At 31.7% G+C, this 14,027-nt stretch overlaps 2 protein-coding genes across 4 annotated transcripts; both read right to left on the minus strand.

The window, feature by feature from the left end:
• Nucleotides 1-1,469: 1,469 nt before the first annotated feature.
• Nucleotides 1,470-9,847, minus strand: LOC102587610 (probable N-acetylglucosaminyl-phosphatidylinositol de-N-acetylase). Of its 3 annotated transcripts, none has more exons than XM_015310364.1 (11): nt 9,799-9,847; nt 7,403-7,555; nt 7,118-7,184; nt 6,125-6,195; nt 5,659-5,723; nt 5,414-5,458; nt 5,254-5,334; nt 3,488-3,555; nt 2,698-2,746; nt 2,227-2,387; nt 1,470-1,896 (listed from the first exon to the last, which is right to left on the minus strand). In XM_015310364.1, the coding sequence occupies exons 2-11, from the start codon at nt 7,509-7,511 to the stop codon at nt 1,830-1,832; spliced, it is 783 nt and encodes a 260-aa protein (XP_015165850.1). In that variant the 5' UTR covers nt 7,512-7,555; nt 9,799-9,847; the 3' UTR covers nt 1,470-1,829. The 3 variants fall into 3 exon arrangements, with proteins under 3 accessions (XP_015165850.1, XP_006351150.1, XP_015165849.1); XM_006351088.2 differs by having other exon boundaries at nt 7,118-7,178; nt 7,403-7,567; nt 9,799-9,837; XM_015310363.1 differs by having other exon boundaries at nt 7,403-7,567; nt 9,799-9,837.
• A 2,723-nt stretch (nt 9,848-12,570) lies between these two features.
• Nucleotides 12,571-13,029, minus strand: LOC107061295 (uncharacterized). Its single transcript, XM_015310318.1, has one exon. The coding sequence runs from the start codon at nt 13,027-13,029 to the stop codon at nt 12,571-12,573; it is 459 nt and encodes a 152-aa protein (XP_015165804.1).
• Nucleotides 13,030-14,027: the final 998 nt, after the last annotated feature.

Below are 14,027 nucleotides of genomic sequence, written 5' to 3' on the forward strand. Positions count from 1 at the left end.
AATTTTTCATGTTATATTACAATATATTACCTTTATAACAAATATTTAACTATAATAAAAAAATATTCGAACAAACGACGTTTTAAAAAGTTGGAATTGTGGTGAAAGGGGGAAATTAAGAAGAATGCTTGGAGATAAAGCATGAAAATTAATAACTTTTGGTTAAACAAAAAGGAAATGAAAAATAAAGACAAGGAGGAGAAGTCACGCAATGTGTTTGGAGAAAAGGGAGGAATTTGTCTCAAAGTGATATATTTATAGAATTTATCCTTTTGCCACTTGAATTGTGCTTTCTCCCTTTGCTTACTTAAAACACATTTGTTAACTTTTACGTGGCCTTTTCTCTAACTTGTGTCTTTTAATATTTCAAAATTTTGATAGGGACTTGTCACCTATTTACTTTATTAAAAAAACAGTAGTCTTTGAGAAAAAATTTCACTAACATTAAAGAAAACTATTCACAAGCAGCTACCTCTTTACTTTCATACCCTCTTGTTTTTAACTACTTATGCGTGTTTACTGTTTAATATCATCAAAGTATAAATATAAGAGGAAGAAGCAATGCTTCAGTGAAAACACTACTCAGTTACTCTTTGATACCATTAGAGTATATATATGCTTTGATGGAATCAAAGAGGAGCATACAATGTTCCAGTGAAAAGACTGCTCAGTCACGGCTTGATACCATCAAAGTATATAAGTACCATCAGAGTATATATATTCTAATGATATCAATGATGATGAAGTATATAAGTACCATCAGAGTATATAAATTCTAATGATATCAATGATGATGAAGTATATAAGAACCATCAGAGTATATATATTCTAATGATATCAATGATGATGAAGTATATAAGTACCATCAGAGTATATAAATTCTAATGATATCAATGATGATGAAGTATATAAGTACCATCAGAGTATATAAATTCTAATGATATCAATGATGATGAAGTATATAAGAACCATCAGAGTATATATATTCTAATGATATCAATGATGATGAAGTATATAAGTACCATCAGAGTATATATATTCTAATGATATCAATGATGATGAAGTATATAAGAACCATCAGAGTATATAAATTCTAATGATATCAATGATGATGAAGTATATAAGTACCATCAGAGTATATAAATTCTAATGATATCAATGATGATGAAGTATATAAGTACCATCAGAGTATATATATTCTAATGATATCAATGATGATGAAGTATATAAGTACCATCAGAGTATATATATTCTAATGATATCAATGATGAAGAAGTAGTGGTTCAGTGAATAGACAATGGAGCAGTCAGATAAATAGTTTGGGTCTATATTGGATTGGGTCCAATATGAGTAAATACTTTACCTAATGGATCCAATTTGTGTAGTTTTCTCAAATATCTAACGCCCACTTAATCATTATAAGAATAACATACCTACGGTTGAAAAAAAAAGATAGAGAAGAGAAGAAGTAAAAAGAAAAACCAATTGATTTGCATAGCATCAAAACCAAATTATTCATCAAAAGCACTAGGCATTTATTACTTACAAATAAAATAAATATAAAAAAAAAGAGCTCAAAACATTTATACTCAATTTAATTAAGTGAAATAGTTCCAACCATTCTACAACCACAAAAAAAACATTCAAACACTTCTCCAATTTTTAATCAATCGGAAGTTATTCAAAGAAAAGCTCACAAGAGAGACTTAGATGATCGAAAACTAGGCAGGTTTACTTACCATTGCCATTTCAAGTGTTGTTGAACCAAACCAACGTCTAGTTGATCTTCCTTTCAAGTGTCTTCTTGAACCAACAACTCTAACATGTATCTAGTTGATCTTCCTAACGCAGTTAATGTATGTGTAACTTGAGAAAGAAACAAATATCTTTCGAAACCTGAAAAGGTAAACCCAAAAATAGTTACGACAAGGTATGTGTGAACTGCAATCTACCAAATGTTATAAGCATCTGTGGTTAAGCACTGATGCATTAGTCCAAAGAGCGTATCTGCAACTACATCTCTACTGTGTGATAACTTAAAATCAAGAGGATTATAGATGTCTCTTATAGATAATTTTCGTTATACTTGATGTGTCTTCTCACACTCATAATGGAATAACGTAATGAATGTCTGGAAAGAGAAACTGGGAATAAAAATTTCCGTTTAGTTCTTTCCAAACTTTCCTTACTCATTATAGCAAGACAAATAGCACGGGTATTACATACCAAACCCACTGACTCCTGTGCTGAGCCATTGCAGCTAAGCTCCTTCTGGGATGTTCGTTTAGAAAGCAATGTGCCACTCCACTTAAATGGAACTTGGCAGTTAGGAGGGACAACCATATGTCAACTGGTCCACTGTACTTACGCAATATGCTAGTGCTAACCTGAAAATGATTAATCACAAAGCTCCCACTTCAAAACTTAGAGCATAATGTTGTGATTGGCAAAGGTGCCAATCATAGTCATAAAATTCAAAACCAATTAACATCTAAATTTTTCTAGCTATGATATTCCCAAGAAAAAGGTGAGCTTAAATGAAACGACATGGTTAGTGAGAATTTATATAGTTGACCTCAACTTGCTTGAGATTGAAACGTACACTTAGTTGCTGTTGTTGTATTATGATAGCCCCAAGAAACTAAAACAAAAATCTACAAGTAGTACCAAAAGTAAAGAGACAAGGGAAGAACTCACAAGCTCCCAGGCCTCAACTTCTTTATGTGAAGTATCTTGCAATAGTTTTCTGCATATAAATAAACCATTTCATAAAGATGAGCTACTAATTTTAAGCCTTACATATTTCACTACCAAATTCTAGAAGACTAGTGGGAGAAATATACTACAACGACGACTACACCTCTCAATCCTAAACCCAAGTTCAAATCAGCTGTATGAATCTCACTAGCCGTACTGCTCTATCGAAGCTCATCTCATGCTGATATTATTAAACAATAAAAATGAAAAGAGACAAAAAGTATTAGAATTCTCTGTAGTTTATACTGGTATATAAATCTCTGATATGACTAAAAGACTCCAAGAATATAGGACCTAAAGTAAATGTGCTAACCTAACTATCATAATGGGAGAATTATGGTTGAGTTAATTTTTTGAATCTTGAAGAAGATTTATTTTGAAGTCCTACATCTACAGAAGAGTGTTCAACTCATCAATGTTTTCCTTGTCAGACAAAATACACATGTTATCGGCATGTCAATCAATAATAGATTCAACAAAAGAACAGTAAAGAATCCCTTACAATGATGCTTGTTTAAAACACCAAATCAAGTATAAAAGATATCAAACTAGAAAGAAACAGGATCACTATGAAACTTTGCTAGTATTAACTATCACTGTCAATAGTCGATTCTAAATAACTCTCTTTATAACATCTGCAAGAACACTTCCAAGTAATACCAAAATATGGTGGCTAATTTCATTTGCAAAATTACTACCAACGGCTACCAGAATATGATGAATAACTTACCGTACACCTTGATGAACATCTTGATGGTTACAGTGACCTGAGACTCCATAATTATCAAAAGTTATGACCTGGAAAACAAGTGTCCTTGAGATGAAAAGGTGACATAAATAAGATTTCCCTCTGCTCACAAATAACTCGTAAGGCAACACTTTGAATACAAACAAAAGGAAAATCTTATAAAATCTTACGCTACTTGAAGACAAATATATCACAAATCTTATTCATCAATTCGTTATCAAAATGGCTTGCCATTGTCCATTGTTATATAACAAGGAATGTCAAAGCGTATGATATTTACTCGAATGGAGTTTGCAACATTTTCTTTCTTAACTTCCTTGAGAGCAACAACTTCTGCTCATCTAGTCCCCAAATGTCAAATGGCCAAGATGCAACAGTCGGGTGTAACGCTTCAGGTGGCTGATGTATAAAATTCTGCATGCAACTAACAAGTTTTACATCTTCTAGCATAGTCCAAGCAATCTTTCATCATTGTTGGCAATAATATCCCATAAGTTTTATGTGGAAGTAGAGTTTTAGGCACTTTTAGCCCAAATTGATGTGATCCACACTCCAGAATGTGCTTCTTGCAAAGCTTCATCCTCCTCCAAACATCGCAAGAGTACTCCATTGAATGATCTTCTAAACAAAGTATCTTTGTAGTCAGGGAAGTAGGTGCACTAAGACAGATTTCTGTTCTTCACTTCTTCTTGGATTTTCGAACAGTATCCCATAACTCAAGTAATCAATGATGGGTTTTCGTCAATTTTTCTTCTCAACCTCATAAATGATTACAAGATGCTCAAGCCTAATTTCTTCAATTCCATCCTTACCCGGCAGCAATACTACCCATTTTTGGCAGATAATGACTTGTGTTTGATCAGGCAGGGTCGATGTAGAAGCTAGAGCAGTTCGTAGATCAAAGGGTACAAATTTCTCTATAAGTTGCAAGTATTCAAGTGTTTTAAGTATTCAAAGGTCAAGATTAAAATTCAAGATCAAGCTCCAAGCGCTTGGATTAAAATACACAAAGTTCAAGACCAAACTCGAAGGCCCTTGAATTTATTTGTGAAAAGAAGAATCATTTTTTTGAGACTGTAATATTGACTGTATTGAAATAAAATACTACAGTTATTTACAGCATTTTGCAGTCTTGATTATTTTTGTGATGAAAAATTTATTGTCTAAAACGTGAACCATGAAATAGGCAACCACTGCATTATTCCCTAAATCGAAACTTCATGAGGTTACCCCATATTTCTTTATGGAAGTTTCAGCTTCCTTTCTGAAAGACTGTCCTCTATTATACCAAACATTAAAGCTTGCATAAATACAAGAGTCTATCACATTAAAATTATGCACTTGTTTCAAATGTACTTGGTATATATTTGGTAGACACCACGTAAGGAATATGTAATCCCTTCTTGGGTTCTCTACTTAAAATCCAGAATGGTAGGCCCCAATGAAGTCATAGCGGATTCTTCCATATAAACTCCAATTAAGTAGAGGGAAAATCAAATCAAATTGATTCGTGGCATCTGAAATAGGAATAATGAAAACTATATTCTTTAATTTTCAACTGAAATGAACAAATAAACGAAGGATATACCTTCAGATCAAGATTTTAATCTAGTGAAGTAGAACAGCCACTTATACAATGAAGTCAATGGGAGGAAGCTTAAATTTAGAACAACCGAAGAAGCACAAGCTACTGAAGGTTACTTGAAAAGGCATCTTAGTTGAACAAGATAATTACTGAAATCACTTACCAAATCAATTGCACAATTGACAATTTCCTCCTTGATAATCTTTGACAGTAACTTAGAGTTCCATGATTTGCCAAAACCATCCTGGTAAGAACTAAGCATTAAAGCTCTGCTTAGACATTTAAGAACATAGAGATATACCCTTCTGATACAATCAGAATACCTGTAGATCTGGATGGTCAAGGACTTTCACTTGCTTTTGTGGAACCTACATGAGTAATTAAGAGAGCAGAAAGATCAACGACTCATATCTAACTGCTTTCTCCAACATTTTACAAGAACTTCTGTTATAGTAATTCACAGAAATAGAGGAATGCACTAACAATTGCATAAAAGCCAACATAAAAGATCACAGAACTAGCATTAATGCATCGCTCAGATTTCTATTCAGATAAAATTTTACATCACCTTAAGCACAATCGAGGCTAAATAAAGTTCTTCTTTCCTGACATTGCCTATACCATCAGCGTTGCCTATATTTCAATACCATGTGACAAAGCAGAAACAATATACTGAAAGTTAGCATCAGTAATAGACTATTGGTTATCTAGGATAAAGATTTGTAAAGAACAGTTCCAGTGATTTGTGTTCTGATCAATTAAACACTTTAAAGTTGCAAATAGCTGCAATAAATCAAATCCAGAAAGTGAACCTCAGGTTTAACAAACACTGCTTGAACTGGATCATACTTCTTAAAAAATCAATTGCTTAAATATTTCAACCGGTTCAAAAATCAACATTTCATTTTAGTTTTACTTTTTGCGTCTTGAGATATACGGCAACCAAAATACACATGCCACTCAATACTTAGGCATAAAGGAAATTTTTGGATTCAGCATCTGCAACATAATTTGATATATTCTAAGAGCATTACCTGTTGACATGCATAATATGTGCAAATTACATCCTCTTGAAGACAAATAATTAATAGTTGGAGTGAAGAACCTGCAGTATGGAGTTAAAAGCACCATAAGTCATTGTCCTCTCAACAGCGATGCTTTGTACAGCAAATAGATACAATATTGATTACTTAAGATTGCCTAAACATTAAAAGGTTATTGTACCATATGTAGGAAACTGACATCTATAGTTAGAGACAAGTTAACAATCAACTAACATCGAGAGTTGTGATCCTTCTTACCAACTACTCCCTCTGTTTTAATTTGGTTGTCTTACTTTCCTTGTTGGCTCGTTTTAAAAAGAATGTCTTTCCTTTTTTGGCAACTCTTAAATTCTAAAATTTCCACATAGCATGTTTAAGACCGTGCGATTGAAGGGACAAACAAATTGAAACGGATGGAGAATATTTTAAACACAATTTGCAAGGAAAAAATATTGTCCAAGAAGGGATGCTTCTCTTAGAACAAGCATAAAGGAAATTTGATGAACTTTAGAAAAAGAAAGGAATGTCATTTTCTTAGGCTGTAGATTCTCATGTATCATATGCTTAACAAAACAAACGAAAACAAAAAGATTGAAATCATAATTTTTATAAACACAAATCATATTCCAGTTCTTTAATGACCTATTTAACAAAGGGGTAAAAATTGAATCTTATAGTTTAGCCCACCAAATTTCTAGTCCACCACGTTTCAAGATGGACGTATGAATTCATGGAGACTTATTAAGTTATTATTCAGTAAATGTGCCTACGGGTTCAACTAATTAAATTTTGTTTCAACTGAGCAACTTTGCATTAGTGTATAACTAGACATACATAAGGCTCACATAATCTTGATCAAAACTAACATACAGTTCAAAGTGTCTTAGCCTGCAACTCCCTCTATAGCAATTCAAAAGTTTGCATTGCTCAGAAAATTCATGACAGGAACAAATAACAACTCAAAGTTAAGACGTTCAACCTTACATAGACTCATCATCGGGATGGGCAATAACCAACAACACGTTTCTCTTGCAAAAAACCCCACCTGAAACTTAAAAAGAAATTACATATTAAGAAGGGAAGCAATTAGCTAATCCTAAAAAAAAAAAGAAAAAAAAAAGAAGCAATTAGCTGTACAGCAAACACTACAGGGAAAGCCGTATGCGTGTCTGTATTTAGATTCTAAAGAATAGTGCATAACAAACTGAGGCAGCCAGTAAATGCAAAAGAAAACAAGAATTGACATTTAGTAGAGAAGTCACCCCATACCATCATTCAAAACTTCAACTTGTGAGGCAGAGAGAGATTCGTGAAGAATTTTAAAGAGTGAAGCCACCCACAGCACAACCACTGTAACGATGATTACTAGCCACTCCATTTAACTTTTTTGCTAGCAGAACTACATATAACACAGAAGTGTATCTGCATGTAAATCTGAAATGAGTTGTATTACTAAAACCCATTATGGTAAGTAAATTGGTACTTCAAAAAGAGAAATCAAACACCAATAATTCAAGGAGATCATGGATACTACCAACTATAAACCTTATAACAAACAGTATCCTCTACATTACAAGCTTTTTTTGTCAACACTTGTTAAAAGAAAGTAGGATGGGATGGCTTTTTGGGTGTAATCTGGCACAAGCTTTGTGTTCTTTCTGTTTATACTACTACTTACCATTTCAAAAAAAAAAAAACCAGAATGGAAAAAAGCACGACTAAAAATTAGGTACCAAAACTGCAATTTTGCTTTTGCTCGTTGCTTCCTGATGATAAATATGGATTAAAAATGTTCACATAATTATATAATCTGCATTTCACCTTCTGAGTGTCAAACATGATATATTCAAGAGCGAAGATCACCACAGATAAATGGACTTTTGTTCTTACCGGATGATGTGATAAGACTACATATAAAGATTACGAGGTTATACCAGGAGAAATCATGACCACCTAACATTGACGGGTTGTCTTGGACTCATGGATGTAAAGTGAAATAGAAGAGTAGAAAAGGAGATTTAGTGGAACGAAAGAGCAAAAGCAAATTATTTCATTTAATTTTATGTGAAGCTGTTTAACTGAGCACAAAACTTAAGAAATTAAAGAGAACTTTTGACAAGTAAAGTAAATGCAAAGTACCAAGATTACCCATTTAAGTGAGTAGTGTTGAGAGTTCACGTGAAACCACAGGAGAGCTGTGATTTTCCCAAATGACCAAGTAGCTGCTTGGTTTCTATTCCCCTTCCGAGGTTCTCTTTATACAGCAAATGAAATGGAGAGCCAAAGAGCTTCTCTCCTTCGTACCTCTCTATTTTTACCCAGCAAAAGACTTCATTAAGGTTTTAATTGGTCCAAATAAATGTCCAGAATTTACGCGGCTTTACATGACTTTAATTTGAATATCTTCTTACTTATTATCCTCAAAAGGCTCCAAACAAGAATTAAATTTCATGTTCCACATCTTGAATCAGATATTTTTTTGATAACCGAGAAATCCGTTTGTGACCCGCCCGTTGGACCAATCACAGCCTTCTAAACTCGGTGGATAATGGGCCCGTCCCTCTACCCTTCTCCACTTAAATATCAGGCTTCGCTTTGCATGGTGTGGGGCTTGAACCTGCGACCTAAGCCACAAATCCTCCACCTCTGTGTTTATTCCAATTTCTTTCTACCACACGAAATGCTCTCTTTTCAAGTGTTTAGCTTTTCTTGCATAGTTGAGTTTAATTTATTAAAACTCTGAAAAATGTGAAATGATGAATTGACTTTGCCTTCCATTGTATTAAATTTGGTTTATTACGTTGAATTGTTTGAGAAAGGGCTGAAAGAATACTGTGCATGATTGAGGACTCTGCTATAGTTCAAAACGATAGTTAAATTTTGGTATATGTATGCATTTCCATAAAAACCAAGGTATTCTAAGCCATTAGTTTCTTTGCTTTTGCTTTTGCTTTTCTTGTTCTTTTACTATCAGGAGTTTAGCCTAGTCAAACAGACCCAGGATTTGAAGCAATATGTCGTGCAGCACACTACCTGTTGGAAATCTTACAGAAAATATACTTCATCATGAACACTTGTAGGGAATTCCCATAGCTTGAGGAGCGTCAAAAGACACTGTCCTTTAACACAAACCTGCTAGTGGCATAGAGTCTACAAATAGATTATGGTATTTGGCCAATGTTGGATTAATTCAATAAACTAATGGGCACTAAACTGAAACTAATCCATCTTTCCAATAAGAGCTTGTTGTAATCTAAAACATCATATAATGGGAGGTTTTGCCTCAATTTATATAAAAAAAAAACCCTATATTCACAAATGAAATTTTTTTTGAAGCAAAACCCCCAAAATTCCTTTGTTTGGCATGAATGAAATGGTAAACACAAGGAATACACTCATTTGGTCGGACAGAAAAGAGAAAGGATTCTATGATCGATTAAACTATCTGTTCAAATTTACACTGCAAATTCTCGCATTATCCAAACAGGGTTTCACTATATTATGAATATTTATGTTATCGAAGAATCTCAAAATACCATAACATAGCAGCAGATGGATTATAAAAGAATGCAAATCAGAAAAGATACATAAGGAGGAAAAAAAAACAATCAGATCAAAATCAAATCAGCAGTGTTTACTTTAGTATATAGAAGCAGAGATATTACCTGAATATAGAAAAATCAGCAATGGTGCAGAGGTGATTTTGGATGGAGAGACACAGGAGGGGAACTGAGTATATATTATTTTCGCCCATTTTTAATTGTCGTGTTGACTTTTTCAAAAGTTAATTTGTTTAATTTTTAAAATTAAATTAGATTACATTAATTTAACATTTTAAATAAAAAATTTAGATATTTGAAAACTATGCAAAAAGTACTATAAATTCCAATTTTTTTGCATATCAATATGATGAAGAAATACATCAAAAGAAAATTATGACAATTAAAAAGGAACGAGATTGTATATTATAGAGATTATTGAGAAAGAAGAAAAGAAATGCCCAATGGAAAAGCAGAAATTCTAGAAAAGATGTACTTTTGTATTTGCGTTAACTTAATCTTTTTTTTATACAACAAATAATAAATTCAATAAGATGTAATCTAATTGGAGTAGTTTATCACCGTGTGAAATGCGGGCAATTTACCTAGTTATTACATAAATGTATTGTTTTAGATTAATTACTACTCTCTTTTGTGGGCTATTTTTTTTAATTATAGTCTATAACATAATTTATCTTTAATAACTAAAAAACGATTACCCTTGATCGTAACACAATATATAAGACTCATAATTCAGGTAATCCAATCTTCCGTGTGTAAGGTGGTTCAGAACAAGTCTTTCTTTTGCGGATCCATGGGATTTTTGTTTTGGTTACAAAAAGTGCTTCTTTGCTCGCTTACAGCGCCTCGACTCGAGTTTTCACTATAGGATTGAGTGAGATGACGAGAGCTAATTAGAATCCATTGAGGAGGGCCTCGGCCCGGGAAGGGGAGAGTGGCCGAGTGGGTTCTCATCATCTGACCTCAAGATGACTTCTCAACGAACAAAACAATAAATCTAGTAGGCGGAAGCAACAACATTTTCAATTTATCATTACTGTTTATATTAGTTGCAAACTTTGTCTACATGAAGATTTTGAATCATGAATTTAACGTTAATTTTTGTTTTATTTTTCAAGATAGAACTTAATTGGCTTTAGATTTGATACTAAATCAGTATCATATATTGTATTGGTATCATATAATTTCACTTAATTATATATATATATATATATATATATATATATTGGTATCATCAAGGTTTCTTGTTCAGAAATTACTAGTCAATGATACTATAAGAGTATATGTATATTGTTGTGGTATCACCAATACAATATATATATACTGATTTAGTATCAATTATTAAGCGAAATTATTCGTCTTAATGATACCACTACGGCATATGATAATTAATTTTAGTATCAGTTAAGCGAAATTAGTTGAGAATAGATAGTATAATTATTTAGTTGGATATGGATGTAAAAGGGTATATGTCTGTAATTATTTTGTTTTTATGAGATATTTGCTTAGTTTTCCTTTCTCTTATTATTTTGAGTTTGATAGCCCATTTATTTAGTTTTTATGATACTTTAAGTAAATCATTTGTCAACCAACGATTAAATCAAAATAGGTCCATATTATATTTCAATTATTTCTATTCAAAAAATCAAAGCAGATTCGATTTTCTTTGTCGTAGAATATTCACTCAAAAAATTAATCAAAAATTGATTCAGGAATCAACTAGAATTTTGTCCAGAAAAAGTTGTTTTTTGTCACAGTATTAAAATAATATTAATTTTTTTATTTCAGACTAAATGATCATGAAAGCTAATTAGATAAAATAAAATTACTTTTAAAAAAGAAAATAAAATTAAATGACTTTACTGATTATTTACTACAAGTTAAATGATTATCTAGAAATTCAACTCAATGGATAGAGCTACACTGATTGAATTATATTTTATAGGTAAAACACTAGTTGTACATTTACTTGTAGAAAACAAAAATCAATTATCAATCAAAATCAATCAATATAGAATTAAATCAGTAGATGGCACATGCTTTTCAAGTAATTTCAACTATTACCTATATAATTTGCAAACATATATATCTTGACATTGACATTGACATTTTGATCTTATAAAAACTCTTTGGACATACATTTCAATTACAGCTTTCCAACTAATAAAAGATACAAAAATCCTTCTCTTAATTAATACTACAAGCATTTTCTTGTACCAAAGACTACCTAAATAAGATCACTTTCAAATATATAAAAAATAATAATGAAATAAGCATTGCAACAACCTATGTCCAATTACTTGCATGTCAATTACCAAACCAATATATTAGATGTGTGTATATATAATATAATATAGATAAATGTGTTTAATTATTCAACCCCTCACACCTCTCTTTTAGCTAGGTGGTAGCTAGTGTTAGAAAAATAATAGGGAATACAATTTGAAGAAGAAAATAACTTTCATGTATGAAGATTACTTTTCTTAAAGAGATATTTGCCTATATATATATATTGGGGAAAAATATAAATAATTTCCTTCCGGATACAACAAAGTTCTTATATATACTTGCATATTTTTCTTAGGCTGCTTCCTTATACTTATAGAACTTAAGAGATGACTTTTCATAATAATTATATATTCTTTCATGAACAGATTTGTCTGTTCAATTTAAGACTTCTATATATTACAAAATACCTAACAGGGTAGTGATGGGGGATGAGGTGGAAGGTGGGGTTTCATTGAACATTAGAAAAATACAAGAAAACTCAAAAAAGATTATGTGCAACAAATTAAATTAATTAAAGGAAGAGATACAAAATATTGATCAAAGTTTAGTTTTGTTGAATGAAGTTGAAGAAGCAAATTAAGTATGAAATTACAAGAACACCTTTTTCAAGACTTTGATGAGAACCACTAAGCTTGGCCTTTTGCTTGCTTTGGAAAGATTCAAAGATTTAACACATTTATATTCCACCTTCTTTGTATTTTTCCCACATGAAGTTTTTGTCATAATTTTGCTAGACATTTCTTCATTCAAATTCTCCCATAACATGTCCATTTTCTCCTCTTCTTCATCTTCATCTTCAATCATTCTCTTCATGGCAGCAACACCTTCTATGTGTGAGAAGCTCTTTCTTTGGTTGATGTTATTGGACTTATTGGATATTAATGTAGACATGTCCAAATTTTCTTCATGATCATGATTAGGGTTTTTCTGGAGGCGACTAGAAGCAACTGACGTTGTTCTCCATAAAGGTGGTGATTCAAGGAATCGTGGCGGTGTATTGGTGATTGTTGGGAAGCTAAAATCATCTTGAGGAGGAGAAGGAGCCATATTATATGATTTTGTTAGCTATGGTGTTTGTAAATAAGACTACTTGAATTTGAGAAATTATTGGGGCGGTTTTGTTTGGTGTGGAAGGTTAAGGGGGTTGTTTGCATTTTTGGGGAATTTTTTTTTTGTTCAACCACTTCAACTTTGTATACAGATATTTTCTTTATATAAAGAAATTTAGGAGTGTGGGTCCCATTTTTACAACTTTTTGGGTCTAAACTATTATGCATATGTGTCGTGATTCTCCTTTATACCTGCATATTTACGGGTTGTACCTACCATTTAAACTGTTTCGTTTGTATAATTTATGGATTTGTATAATTCGTAGGTTTATAGAATTTGCAAGAACATTTGTATAATTCAGTTATTTTTGTATATACTCGAAATTTATACAATTACAAACATTAGAAATGTAAACAGTTATACAAATTATATTATACAAATTCCGAATTATGCAAAAGTTATACAAATTCCAAATTATACAAACGTGTGAATTATACAAAACTAAAAAGTTGAGCTGCATAATTATAGCTAAGAGTAGGTCGCGAACTATAATTAAGGCAAACTATAGATATATTAAGTAATTAACTAGTATATGTTTGCTTATACGCGTAGTTTTCCCTTCTTTTAGTATTTAAATAATTTTAATATTATCATATATTTGAGGTGTTTATGATTTTTAAGAATAATTACTATTAATAATAAAATGTAAAAAATTTTATCATAAATTTCTAAAATGATAAAGAAATTAAAATATCTATTTTTAAAATTATGATAAATAATTTGAGATAGAGTGAGTAAATAAAAAATGTGATTAGTTATACATGAAAGAAAGCGTAACTTATCATTCCTTTGTAATTAGCTATCTGATTAGCAAAATTACTGAAAGATTAGCTATCTTACCATATCCACCAAGTACATATCATTCCTTTGTTAATTATTTATTCCTTAATTAAGGTGTTTTAGGTATAGAGTAGCTAGCTCCTGTTTCTTAGACC

This window comes from Solanum tuberosum, unplaced genomic scaffold, assembly GCF_000226075.1.
Source record: "Solanum tuberosum cultivar DM 1-3 516 R44 unplaced genomic scaffold, SolTub_3.0 scf00133, whole genome shotgun sequence".
NCBI lineage: Eukaryota > Viridiplantae > Streptophyta > Magnoliopsida > Solanales > Solanaceae > Solanum > Solanum tuberosum.